The sequence below is a fragment of the Falco naumanni genome, chromosome 1 (assembly GCF_017639655.2).
Source record: "Falco naumanni isolate bFalNau1 chromosome 1, bFalNau1.pat, whole genome shotgun sequence".
Lineage (NCBI taxonomy): Eukaryota > Metazoa > Chordata > Aves > Falconiformes > Falconidae > Falco > Falco naumanni.
This window is the reverse complement of record NC_054054.1, coordinates 40,591,777-40,604,537: the sequence shown is the minus strand read 5'-3', so window position 1 is coordinate 40,604,537 and position 12,761 is coordinate 40,591,777. Positions and strand designations below refer to the sequence as shown.

The window sequence follows — 12,761 nt, the reverse complement described above, 5'->3', positions numbered from 1 at the left end:
CTTTAATTCCAGAATCCAGATACAAATATAATACAAACCAAAACTGCAGCCCCTACTAGACTTGTGCAAATATTTGTAAAGGACAAAAAAGTTATTTGGTTTACATGGATAAATTCCAAGTTGTGCAAGACTGCAGGTAAAACTCAACCAAGAGGAGAGTCACTTTCAAACTGAAGCAACTTCTTTTCAAGTAGCACTTAAATTCCCACTATGAAAAAAAAAATAGTAATTCTGAAGGGTGAATAGCCAAAGACTCCCAAAACCCCAAGAACTAGCAAGGCATTTTCAGCTGACTAAATCAAGTCAGGTTTGGCCAAAGGCAAGCTGCCTTTTGGTTTGGGTTTAGGTAAATTTGATTCTCCTTTGGTTTGGCCAGAAAGTGGGGGAAAAAAAAAATAAATCTATTTTCACCCAGTATTAGTCACACAAGAAAATGCTGGGCTATGATTTAATGAGATGCCAGGTTGTGTTCTCAGCAATTTTATCTTGATCCTCCAATAACTGAGCTCATGAAAAGGGCATTTAAATTACAGTACACATTCCTGCTTCGCTGTCCTCCTCTTTCCACACTGTGTATCTAGCAGCACTGAGCACGGCACTCGATGGTGAGAACTGGCAATGCTCCACCGAAATCACTGATACACCAAGTCACACACGCTGCAGGTCTGCCCCACACCCAAGATGTTATCAAGAGTAATAGCACATTTCTCAACTGAATCATAAAAAGGGTCAAACTATGGAGACCCAAGAGAAACAGAAATCCTCTTTAAACGCAGCAAGAAAGGAAGTTAATTCAGAAACAAATTATTCCCTGCAGTAAGAAAAGGTGCCCAGCAGAGGTAATCAGCTAGCCAGCCTTTTCCTGTCCCAATGCAGAACAACAATGACACTTCTTGTTCTCATCCACTGCAAATAAATCTTCCTCCACAGAGCAGCTCCAGGCACAAGCTTCCAGAAACCAGAATTTGCAAGTGAGGAATGAAGCTGTGACCAGCAAGCCAGCTCACCCGCAGCTTGGCACAGGGCTGTTTTAGCAACAAGGTCACTCCAAGCTGGATATAATTTTCAACTTGTAAACGCACTTTGCTGGCCTCCAAAAAGACCCATCCTCTCTAGGGAAAAGTATTATCTACAAGTCAATGCTTAAGGAGACATCTCTTCCCTGCATGCATGCTGCAGGCACTGAAACAAGTCATCCTTCTCTACAACAGACCCCCTTCAGGACCCAAATTCCTAATGAAGGGTTTGAATTTGAGGACTCTTTTTCATAAGAGCACCTGCAAGAGCTTCAGCTCTCCAGCGTAACTTCAGACAGCCCAACAAGGGTGACCAGGCACTTAAAATTAGTCAGTTCTTTGAACCCAGAGAACACTTGAGAGGTTAGGACTGTAAATTTTAGAAAAGATGCTCTGGTTTATAAGACTCCAAATCTTGTAGTCATTTCTTTAGAAGACAGTATTTGTTTTAAACAGTTAAACTACATAATTTCCCATAGCATCTCATTTTGCTCTTTGAAAGAAGGGGTAATATTCTGAAGAATACACTGCAACTGAAGCATCTCCATTTGAAATCTTTTCAACAGCTAAATCTGAAGCAACGTGACTTTTCTACAGACCCACAAACCTCTGGGTCTGGACAATACTTTCAACACATGAAATAGGCTTAGCATTACTTTTGTCAAGAGATCCATTAGTAACATGTTTCACACAACCATCAGTTATACATTAGATCTGAGAAGTTACTACACTTAAAGCTTACTCTATTTGAACAGCAGTCTTGTTTGATATCCCAAATAACCTCATAATACCTGGTTTTGAAAGGCTACCTAGGTTTTTCCCACCTGAACTCCTCCACAGGAATCACTGCAATGACACACTGTATCAGAGTAAGCAATTTTATAGCAACACAGAGCCTACAAACCACTAAACTGCTCTTTGCTTGCAGAAAGGCTTTTTTCTATGCTTTGCCTGTTAAAACAGATTTAGCAAATCAGTTCAATGCACTGAAAATAAGCCCTTCACTAATCCATGTGCCTTATGAACGCAGCCAAAAAAAACCAAACCAAAAAAAAAAGGCTCTTCAACTACTCAATCCAGACTATGAAGCAGCTTGCCTCATGTTTTTCTGAGGTTTCAGCTTTGGAAAAAAGCAATTATATCTATTTCCTGGCAAGAAGAATCTAGCCTGGAAGTTGTGATGCCTGGGGAATTCCACTCGGCTCAGGAAGCATTTATTCAATAACCCACACAGCTGGTGTTTCTCCTATGGGGAGATCAAGGAGACAGATCCACCAGCAGTCAGTTAACAGTCACTTCAAAATCCTTAACATTAGGTATCGTACAGTCCGGTGTGTGTGTAATTAAAAATAAGCATTTACATCTCCATTTGTCAGACAGTGAAAGAAGCAACTGGGTGTGATAGGTCTTGGCTTGTGACAAGAGCCAGTTCTCCATATGTATCTCCATTGGATAAGGGGGAGGCCTTCCTTGGGCTTTTTGAGCCACAGAACCATGCAACACCAAACCCAGTAGCTCTCACAGGTGCTTCTTCCCCACCTTTCCTGATCCAGACATACAAAGCACCCAGTTTACCCCCTCCAGGCTCTGGATCATTGTAGGTCTGGGCAATTTGTGAGGAACTCTTAAGCACCCTCCTGGCAGTACATCTACCTGCTGCAGTCATTGCAGGTTGGAGGGTACCAGAGCACCTCCCTAAGCTCCTTCTAACAGGAGAACATCCTCAGGCTGAATAATCAAGTAAGCCCGAGGGTAATAGTTCAGCACTCCACACTCTGGGACAGATCTGGCTACCCCTCATCACAAATTCTCCAATGAAACAGTCAAGCAGCAGCTTCACATGCCAGTTTGCATCTTGCTGTTCTAGCAAATGCTACAAATAGAAAACAGAAAGTTGTGTCCATGGCTTCCAAGGTATGAGATCACGTCCTTGACCAATGAAACTAATCTGTAACTTTGAAGATTTGCTTTCTAGTTAGAAGAAAACATCACGTACACCAATACCTAGCAATTTTCATCCTTTTAGAGCTAAGATGGTTAAGGCACACAAAAACCAGCAGCACCAATCTAAAATTTTGCAAAGACTATAGACTAAATGCAAGGATAAAGAACCAGCAGATATGCCCACTCACATGGAAAAAAATAAAATCATCATCAACAAATTCCTTTTACTTCAGAGTTTTCAAAGTTGTTTTGCAATCTGACTTCAAGAAAAATGTGAGACCTAAAAATATGGTTCATAATCTGTTGCACAATAGCTACAGCAGAAATACAGTGCAGTAATTAGATAATTATAGTTAATAACTCATCATTGCTTTCCCACCACTTTCTTCTCCCTCTTCAGAGTAACAAAAGGAAGAAACAAGGAAAGTTTTGCACAAGACACCTTCAGGCTGTAAGCTTATTTTTCAAATCATGTCTTGTCATGGAAGCTAGTATTACTCACATGGATGCATTTAAAGCTTTGGCACACTTTCTACAGAAAGACTGAACCTACCCTTTTCAGTTTCATGTATATAATAACAGCATTTGTATCATGACCTGTAGAAATGCTTTGTTATTAAGTCAACGCTCTCCAAAGCCCTCCACAAAGCAAAGTCACATGCCACAGTAGAAACTTCCACCCTCTACCTTTCTTAGAGTAGAATGTACATATCCTTTGTTGCCACTATGCTACCTATGGCATCCAAAGAGGAGAAAACTGCTCAAAAGTCCTCTTGGTTGATCAGTAGAGAAAGACTATTTTACTGTATAGTCATTTTCTTTGTGCAAGATGCTCTGTACATGCTGGCGTAAGAATAGAGTTGGCAGTAGCACACGCAGCACAGACATTATCCAGTGCAATTATTTCACAGAACAGAGCCCCGATATGCAATAATCTCTTTGTTGTTTGTTGGTGACTTGTTTTGTTTAAATTATCTATTTCCAAGGCAGAACACACTACATTTTTTCCAGCTATAAGCAAAGACTACAACTTCTAGTAGATGGAGAGCTACGGTGACAGTTGTCCTAGCAAACTGGCTGTAAAGGCTAAAATATGTGCATGCACTCTCCAAAACTTTAGGCACCTATCCAACATACCCTAGTAATTTCTCTAGGAATTAAAATTTTTCTTGAAAACTTGACAGAGTTGCATAAAGAAACAGACAGAAGTCAAATCTCATCTCAGTCTTTGGTTGGCTCAGCAGCGCAGGTTCTGGCCTTCCTCTGCAGAGGGACAGTTTGGCTCACCCAATACGCTTGACTGTGAGACAATTCCAAAACCCAGTTTTGATCAAGTGGAAGCTGGGGTGAAGCCACTACGTCTCATAAATCCCAGGTGACAGAGTTCTTGCTGTCTTAAGGCTTTGCTCCAGTGTTTAAGTGTTGACAATTAATCAGCATCTGAATTAACTGCCAAAGTAAATTAGTGTCTAAATACTGTCAGAACTTCTGACTTCAATTTTCAGTTACGAAGTTTAGATGTTTTCATCAAAGGACTTAAGAAGTCTTTTGGTACAAGTTCCCAGACTTTGGCAGGCAAAGCAGTCCATGAACTGGTTTGCTCGTCCCTTTCAGAAGTTCCCCTCATTAGCATTTCTCAGTAATTAGCACTTTTTGGCTCAGATTTTTTTCAGCATTCTTAGCTTGTTGACACCAGATTTCTATAGCATCCAAGGGCTTAATGCCCTGTAGAGACTGTGGTCACCTCTGCCCAGGCTACTGCTTGTCCATTTGCAAAGAGGAACAGCCCAACACTCAGACTGAGATCCCACAGGCCAGGATGGATGGAGAGAGCATCACCATCGTAACTTAGGAGGGCACATCCCAAACTACTATTCTTCCCAGAAGCAGGAAAAGTTACAAGTTTTGAGCAGCCAGCAGATTCTGCTACTCTAACACAGATACTTACATGATACAGAGCCAGGACTGCTGATACTGCACCCCTGTGACTGTTGCTGTGACCCCTTGAATTGTATCTGATAAGAGGTGAACTAGGAAAAGAAGAGAGGGAGACGTTACAGGCTGTCCATGTTTGGTTCACAACTGCAAACAACATTCCCTTTTGAATGGAAGCCAAGTACTAATACCAAGCAAACTTATTTATCTGCACAGTGGATTGATGCAAGGGTGAGAGGTGACAGAGAAAGATGGAAACATTTGTCCTGATGCTTTTGAATGCTGTTCTAAGGCTATTTACAACTTTGAAAAGCAGCTGGTTTTTCCTCCCAACATCAACTTACTGCAATACCAGGCTATTAGATTAGCATTACTCAAACTCACAGACAGGACTAAAAGAGGCATCTTCTGAATCCCCTGCCCTCTCACCCCCTCTTCCCAATTAGTGTTCTCATTTTATGGCACTGCTTAACTTTTCTTTATTGACAGAAAGCCTAAATTAAAGAGATTATAAATACAAAGCTCTAAGACAGGTAGCAAGAAGTAACCAAAGCATGAACATGCTTACTACATGCTCAGGACTTGACATATCTGTTAAACAAATTCACTCAGGCTGTGACAGTTACATTTGAGGTGCGATGTACATGTTTGTATATTCATTCCTGTTGACTCTGAAACATCATGGGTGCCTACAGAGAAACAATGCTTAGTTAAGCTTCTTTACATCTTGGGCTAAGAGGTAGTGTTTTAGACTATGCTACGACATTTGCTGATAGCTTAAGGTGACACGTGAGCCAACGATGTTGGCTAGGACTGCCCTGATTGAGTTTCTGGAGGAAAACGAAGTGCCTCTCATCCCTTCCAGCAGGCTGGGAGCAACACGAAGGCTCAGCCTTCCCCAACCAATTACTCATCCAAAGCAGGCAAAACTCCCCAGCCTGTGTGAATTCAGGTGGAGAATCACATGGCCAAAGAGCCATTTCTGAAGAGACACCAGCAAGCATCTCTTTCTGAAGAGCGTTGGACACTTGTCTGAGGACAAGCATACCTAACGGGTCCAAACAGACAAGACACTCCAGTGCTGTACACTTCTCACCCCAGAGAACACCACTATGTGTCATATTAATGAAACAGGGGAAAGGCTCTACCAAAACATAAAAACCCTGGAGACATAAGACCCTTCAGTCAGAGTGACATGGAAAAAATAAATCCCCAGTGTCACATACAACATGCAAGTCCGGGGACCACGCAGTAGTGAGTTCAACACCCCACTAATTGAAAGGATGACAACTTAACAGTAACCCACTGGCAAAAACAACTCAAGAGTTGATTACCATTCCCTTCTCTTGGGGTCCCTGAATCTGTGAATAAAGTGCTCATGATTTTTTCAAAGTTGCAGCTTGGCTCCATGTTCTCAGGATCTTCAGCAAAGTGTTTCAGCATCTCTCGAAGAACATCGTCCAAGGAGGTGGCTGTTTCATCAAGGATGATGCTGGCTCTGGCCAAAAACCCATCCAGGTCTCTGTGGGCTCTGACTTCCTCCTCAAAATTCTTTAATTTCAGGTACTGCGTTAAGAAGAGGCAAAAGCATTAGACAGCTATATGCAATACCTAACATCAAAGGCCTAGGATCTGTGGAGTTCACAAGCAGTTTTGCTGAGGTTACTGCCACCCAACCAATAATTCCGGAATCACTTTGACCATTCAAGATCATGTTTAGAAGAAAAGAAGGTTTATGCATTGATGCATTAATGTGTTGAAGGTTTGCATTTGCAAGGCTTATCCTAACAGAGTGCCCATAGGTGAATGCCTAGGTACCATTTATACCCTGACATAGAAAGCAGAATTAAAAAAAAAAAAAAAAGCTGCTTATTTTTACCTAGGATAAAGCACATCGGTTAGCCTAAAAGCAAAAATGCTTAAGGTAGCATTTAAAATCCTCTTTAGGTTTAAATAATTCAAGAAGATGGCAGAAATGCAGGAAGAGTTATTTGGAAGAAATGGATTTTGAGCTCAGCAGCACGAAAAATTGCCAGTATGCATTTCAGTGCAACCCAAGTCAGTTCTCCAGCTGGAAACCACCTCTTCCCAGTGGTCCCAATCAGGGACCCTGAAGTGGGAGGTGGGGAATGTCATCCAGCCCATCACCTTTTTTGACACTTCTTATTTCTATTGTACCCACTCCCAAGGAAGTTTCCTTCCTTTGTGCGCAACAGTTAGCTTTGACTAAATTAAAAAAAAAAAAGAAAGAAAGAAAAAGAAAAAGAAAAAATAAGGACAGTAGACAGAGGCTGAAACTGTTACAACTCTCCGCTGGTTCCCTTTGCTGCCCCAGACTTGGTTTGCCTTGAGACAGTGGAAACAGCCACACTGTACTACAGAACCTAAACTCCTTTCTGGGTTTGCCAGCTGTGAAGTTTGTTAATTGAGTTACCAAACTACAAATGCATTGTTCCCATTTCATAGTCCTTGGAAATCCACACACGCAGTTAGTATTCACAGTACTAGTCAAAGAACGACAGTCCCGTCCTCTCCTTCAACAGCTTAAGACTGAGTGAGGAAATGGGAGCTGCACTTTGTTCTGTGGATCTTCCTTCTGATGGGAAATCAGCCAAACTTGAATTCATGATGTTCAGGACCAGATTGTCATTCTGGTTGTCATTCAGATTGTCAGATTAAAATCCTCAGTCCCCCATAAGCTCAGTAAGAATCAAGCTCTTAATTGCTTTTACAAATCTGACACCAAGTTGTCTCCACAACAGGACCTTGGCACGTTCTCCCCAAGTTACAGAACCACCCCAGAGCCTGACTCACAGATCCCCTCCTCTCCCACATACCCCTTCTAGCTTTTCCATTTATAGCCTAGACACAGGGAAAGAGATGCTAACATCTCACTAATTACTGTAATTATCACAGCAACTATCAAGTTGTCAGTACACATCCATTGCAATTAGCACTGTTTTACTTTGCATCAATCACTCCTTACACAGCATCCTTGAGAGGGAGGATTCTTTGAAGTATTTCAGCTCCCACCCCCAAGGCTTTGTTACCATCTGTTTTTAGGAGAAGAAACAGTGACATAGCTTTGTTACAACTCCACCTCAAAAAGACCATATAACTGCCAGTGGCCAAGTCAGTCTCAAATTCTAACTGCCTAAGAGCAGGTGTTAAAACACCTATCACACCATCTGTAACACTGCTGTTCATGGGGTCATCATATGACCAGCAACCACCTCCCAAAGGTCACTCATTTCAGTTTGTCTGGTACAGTCCAACGTCAGATGTAGGTTCAAACAGCAAAGAGGCCAAATGACCTGGACAGGACTTAACAAGGTGGATGGCAGAGGAGGTCAAGAGCATCAGGAGTGCCACAGTGCTGAGTAGCTTTCAAAAAAAGCAAGAGTAGCTTCGTGTCACCAACTCCTCCCATGCACGAGAGAAGCTACCAGAAGCAGAAGAGTGCAAGAAGAAAGCTGAGGGACAGCAGAAATTAATCAAAGGCATTCGGAAGAGAGCTATTATCTGCCCACATAATCTCAATCAACACTGATCTTCCAGCAAGCTGCACATGACAGCATCATTTGCTTGCTGTGGCACGACAGCACTGTCAGCAGCTTACTGCAAGTCATAAAGATTCAGCTCCAGCTCTGCCACAGGCTTCAGGCAATGCCTTAGGTAAACATTTTTCCATGCCTCAGTCCTGTCTTATTCCCCTGCTCCCAGTCCTTTATAGAAAACAGGGGCAATAGCCACCCTTATTACCACTCCCATAACGCTGGGAAAGATATGCACATTAAACATAGCAAGGCAAATACCTACCATGAAAGGTTTTAAATACATCACTCCCCAAGACAAACCAAAAATCAGATTAGTGGAAGCACTGGTACAGTAGCACCCCAGAGACAGCTCAAACAGAACTGTTCCAGTCAGGACACCTGGCAGTTTCAGGCGACATTAATGGATTGCTCCTTCACAAATATTTTCAGTGAGATAGTCAAGTCACACCAGGATACTTGATACTGGAAACCTGATGCTGGAAACTGCTTAGCAAGAAACCCAAGACAGCTACTCAACAGCCATGTTAATAGCATTAAGTATCCTTGATTACAAAGCTGCCCATTGATTCATGGCAAGAACAGAGACTGTTGTGTCAAAGAAGGGGGAACACATTGAAACAGCCTCCCCTGACTTCAGGCAGGCCTCTTGGCCAAAGTCACACACTATCTGTTGCAAAAAAAGAGCTCTCAACACCCATTAAGAAGTCCCAAGATGCAAGCTCTTTCCTAGGGCTGGGCAGCTGCTCTGGAGACCACCTCCAGTTACAGGCACTGCAAGAACCTTCAGATAAGGGTGTCCAAAAAGCACAGTCCTGAGCAGAGCTCTACCTGAGCTGTTGCCATGGTCACTTGGGCCAATTCCCTCAGAAACACACTGTGATGGTGGCTAAATATTTCAAATTGTATCAAGGGGCTTCTCTTGATTTATGCCTGCCCAATACCGTGCCAGACAGCAACTTGCCTGAGACACAGGTTGGCCTTCCAGCACTCCTAAAAGGCCACAAGAACCACAGGCTACCACCAGAGACAGGGACAACCCAGCAGGGAAAACACTCCCAGATAAAGCTTCTGACCCAATCACTTTTCTGCTAGCAATTCCCCCTTCCCAGACACTTGGAACCATCTCCTCTGTGAAGCACAAAGTTTCCACTTGTCCTCCCTGGAGGCAAAAACCTGGCAATAGGATCTTTTCTCAAGCCCTGCTAAAGCAGGCTAGCTTTCTGCTATTTGTTGCTCAACAGCACACTAAAACACTCAAGCATGAACTACAGGCCAGAAAAACCAGGAATCCTACAGCTCTGAACAGCAAAAATAGAATAGGAGAGACACATGTGTTAGCAGTTTCCAACTGTTTCTTATCAGAGGCAGATCCTGCATTTGGGCTTAGAATTTGCACTTTAAGTGATTAAGTTCTTAGGTTACTTTCAGTCAAGTGTATACAACTGAGTACACTGGCACTAGACAAATCATTGACAATGACATTTCCATTCCAGAGCACAGAATAGCTTATTTTAACTTCTACAACTTAATATCAAACAATGTTTGATGTTATTTGTTGGTGGTGTTTTTTTGGTTGGTCATTTTTTTTTTTTTTTTTAACTTGGAGGGAAGATTTCTTCTATTGAAGCTATTGCTCATTTTCCTCCCCCTACTAATTCAGCCTGCTGAAATACGTTTTCAGGATTTGAGCTGTCTTAGAGGCTTTAAACAAACCAGAGTTAAAGAGTATACTGGGATTCCCTAAAAAGCCCCCAAGGCTTTGGTACACAGATTTCAGAATCCAATTTACAGCCTTCGACAAAGCCTGCAATATATGATTTACCAAGATCAGCAATGCTCTAAGTTTTCATACAGACAGGCAGCCCCTCCAAGCAGCAGACAAGGCAAGAGCCAAGACAACTTAAAGCACCATGAGCCATGCCTCGCAGCCCCAAAGACCAAGGCTTCATGCGGTATTAAATATCAACCCATTTCCTCCCCGCATACTTTCTGTGCACTTTCATAGCCAGAGGTTTGTAGTAACACAGCCTGCACAAGGGTTTTGCTGCACTTTCACTTTATCATTCCTGAGTTACGGTCTTGAAAGCAAGTGTAAACTAAGCCTTGTTTCCTAATCATCCTCCTAGACTGCTGTTTTCCAGGGAATTCGCTCCTGCTGAACCTTGCAAAGGCAGACCTGATTAGCTGGAATAAACAGGAAACCAAATCACAGCAATGTCTATTGGGTGTTTCTGCTTTTGGCTGAAGAGGAGCTCAGCAGCCTGTATCCCTATGGTGTACGCTTGGATCCCTTCACGGGCAGCTGCAGAAGAGAAAGTGATGAATTAAGTTGTCAAGGAATTGTCTGGGACAAAAAGCAGTGGAACAATCAGAATCACAGAGAAGTTGTTTGGAGAACAAGCAGCACATGGCTTTTTAGGTTTAAAGACAGACAGAGGCATTCAAGGAAAGACACATTAATATGCCTTCTATTTAGGCCAGTAAAAATCACCTCTCCACCCCCGCAGAGTGTTTCAAGATCCTTTTCTCTGCTTCTGGATGATGAAAAAGTAATTGATCATACAGCATCCCTACTTACCTTCCTTGATGTATGCAGTAACACGCAGCCAGCACTTTCATTTTCAGCTGGAAAGGGGAGAAAAAGTAAAATCAGATCAGAAAAGTGTTACTATCGCAGGTACCTGACAGGCAGCAGGAACCAAGCAGAAGGTCTCAGAACAAGGTGAATTATCACTCTTGGCAGAGGATGATCTCTAAACTAAAGCAAAGATTCAATTTTTACAACATTTCCCATTTTGGAAGTGTAAACCAAGTGTAGAAGCAGCTTTTGGCATTATCACATCAGCTGGGGTTTGCATCTTGCAGCATTTCCGCCCCCCCCCCCCCCTTCAGATTCCCTATGTATTTTTACATGCCACTTCCCACCTCACCCCCTACCTCTCCCCAAAATAAAATAATAATTAAAAAAACATCTAACTCCTAATCCTTTAGGTAATAATTTAATCCAATGCATTGCTGTTTGATAGATTGAGGCTAAGATTGCATGAGTCATGCTCATTTGGAAACTATTCTTTTCCTCGTTAAAAGAATCAACAATAACACTCAGGCACTTCCAAGGGAGCAGGCTGTGAGAGATCACATACAGTGACTCGAAGATGAGCACATTAACGTCCTGTCAACTCACCACGCTGCCTCTATAAATCTAAGCTTAAAGCAGCAGAGCACTTGGGAAAGAGTATTGCTGTTTAGAGACTATTAAATATGCAGCCAACATACTGGGATGGAGGTACCTGGGAAGTTCCTGGTTCAAACTTCTAAGCACCAACATTATTATTTTCTTAGGGTGTCTATGAAGCAATCTTTGGGGTATAAACCAAAAAAAAAAAAAACCAAAACCAAATAAAACCCTGTTGGTTTTGCCACAAGCCTACTCAATACTGCTTGTATCCAAGGCGGCTTCTCTGTAGGATTACTAGTACCACAGGTACTGTCTGTGCATCCTCTTTAAGTCCTCATCTTCAGACACTCTAGAAAGCCCACTAGACTGAGCTGCTACCAAAATTTTTGCATGAAGCACATGAACAGTTTTCATTCAAATGAGTGTAGCGAGAGCATGGAAAAAACCCACTGAAGACCAAAACTTTTCCAGAGGTCAAGTTGTGGAAAAGTACAGAGATGTAACACAGAGTTACAGCTATTCAGATAAGTTTTTTGCTTCCTTTCCAGATCTGCATTTCCAAATCCTAACCTAGAACTGCTGCAATCCCATTTCACAGGCTGACCACACACAGAGCACCTCCAAGCAGCCCTGCTACTCTCCAAAAAAATAAGCTAAGGATACAATTCACAAGAAAACACCCAAACTCCAAAAAAGCATATTTTTTTTCTACACAGAAAGCTGCTTTAATCAAAGCCACCCCGATCAAACAGAAATTCAAGTCATGTCCACGGTGGAGTTAAAAGGCTGCAACTCAAACTGGGAACAGAGTTGACAATAGTACTAAAGGATTGCCTTTGCCTCCCACTAAAATGATGGTTCAGAGGCTTTGATTACATCACCTAACTCCTCCCAAAGTTCACTTGGATGCCACACATGTGATTGAAAGCATCACTTAACTAGACAAGTCCGCTGGTGCAACAGTCCCAATTATTACCACTTTTGACATATCTTTTTGAAAACACAAGCTGTTTCATCTAAAAAACGCTATTTATTATTAAAAAGCAAGTACCCAAATAAACCAGAAACATCAAGTGTTTTCCCCAGGCTCTTACATTTGTAGTTCTCCAACGTTCACTTACTCAACATATA

General features: G+C 42.2%; 1 protein-coding gene across 5 annotated transcripts in view; it reads right to left on the bottom strand.

Annotated features, from left to right (window-relative positions):
* The window catches only part of SLC4A11 (solute carrier family 4 member 11), a 97,039-nt gene that overhangs the window by 45,986 nt on the left and 38,292 nt on the right, over nucleotides 1-12,761 (bottom strand). For 4 of the 5 annotated variants that reach the window (XM_040590902.1, XM_040590883.1, XM_040590911.1 and 1 more), the window contains exons 4-7: nucleotides 11,031-11,077; nucleotides 6,230-6,461; nucleotides 5,522-5,584; nucleotides 4,909-4,990 (exon numbers count right to left, since the gene is read on the bottom strand). In XM_040590902.1, coding sequence (XP_040446836.1) covers nucleotides 4,909-4,990; nucleotides 5,522-5,584; nucleotides 6,230-6,461; nucleotides 11,031-11,077 — 424 coding nt within the window. The remainder of the gene's footprint in view (nucleotides 1-4,908; nucleotides 4,991-5,521; nucleotides 5,585-6,229; nucleotides 6,462-11,030; nucleotides 11,078-12,761) is intronic. The other variant, XM_040590893.1, reaches the window with a different exon arrangement.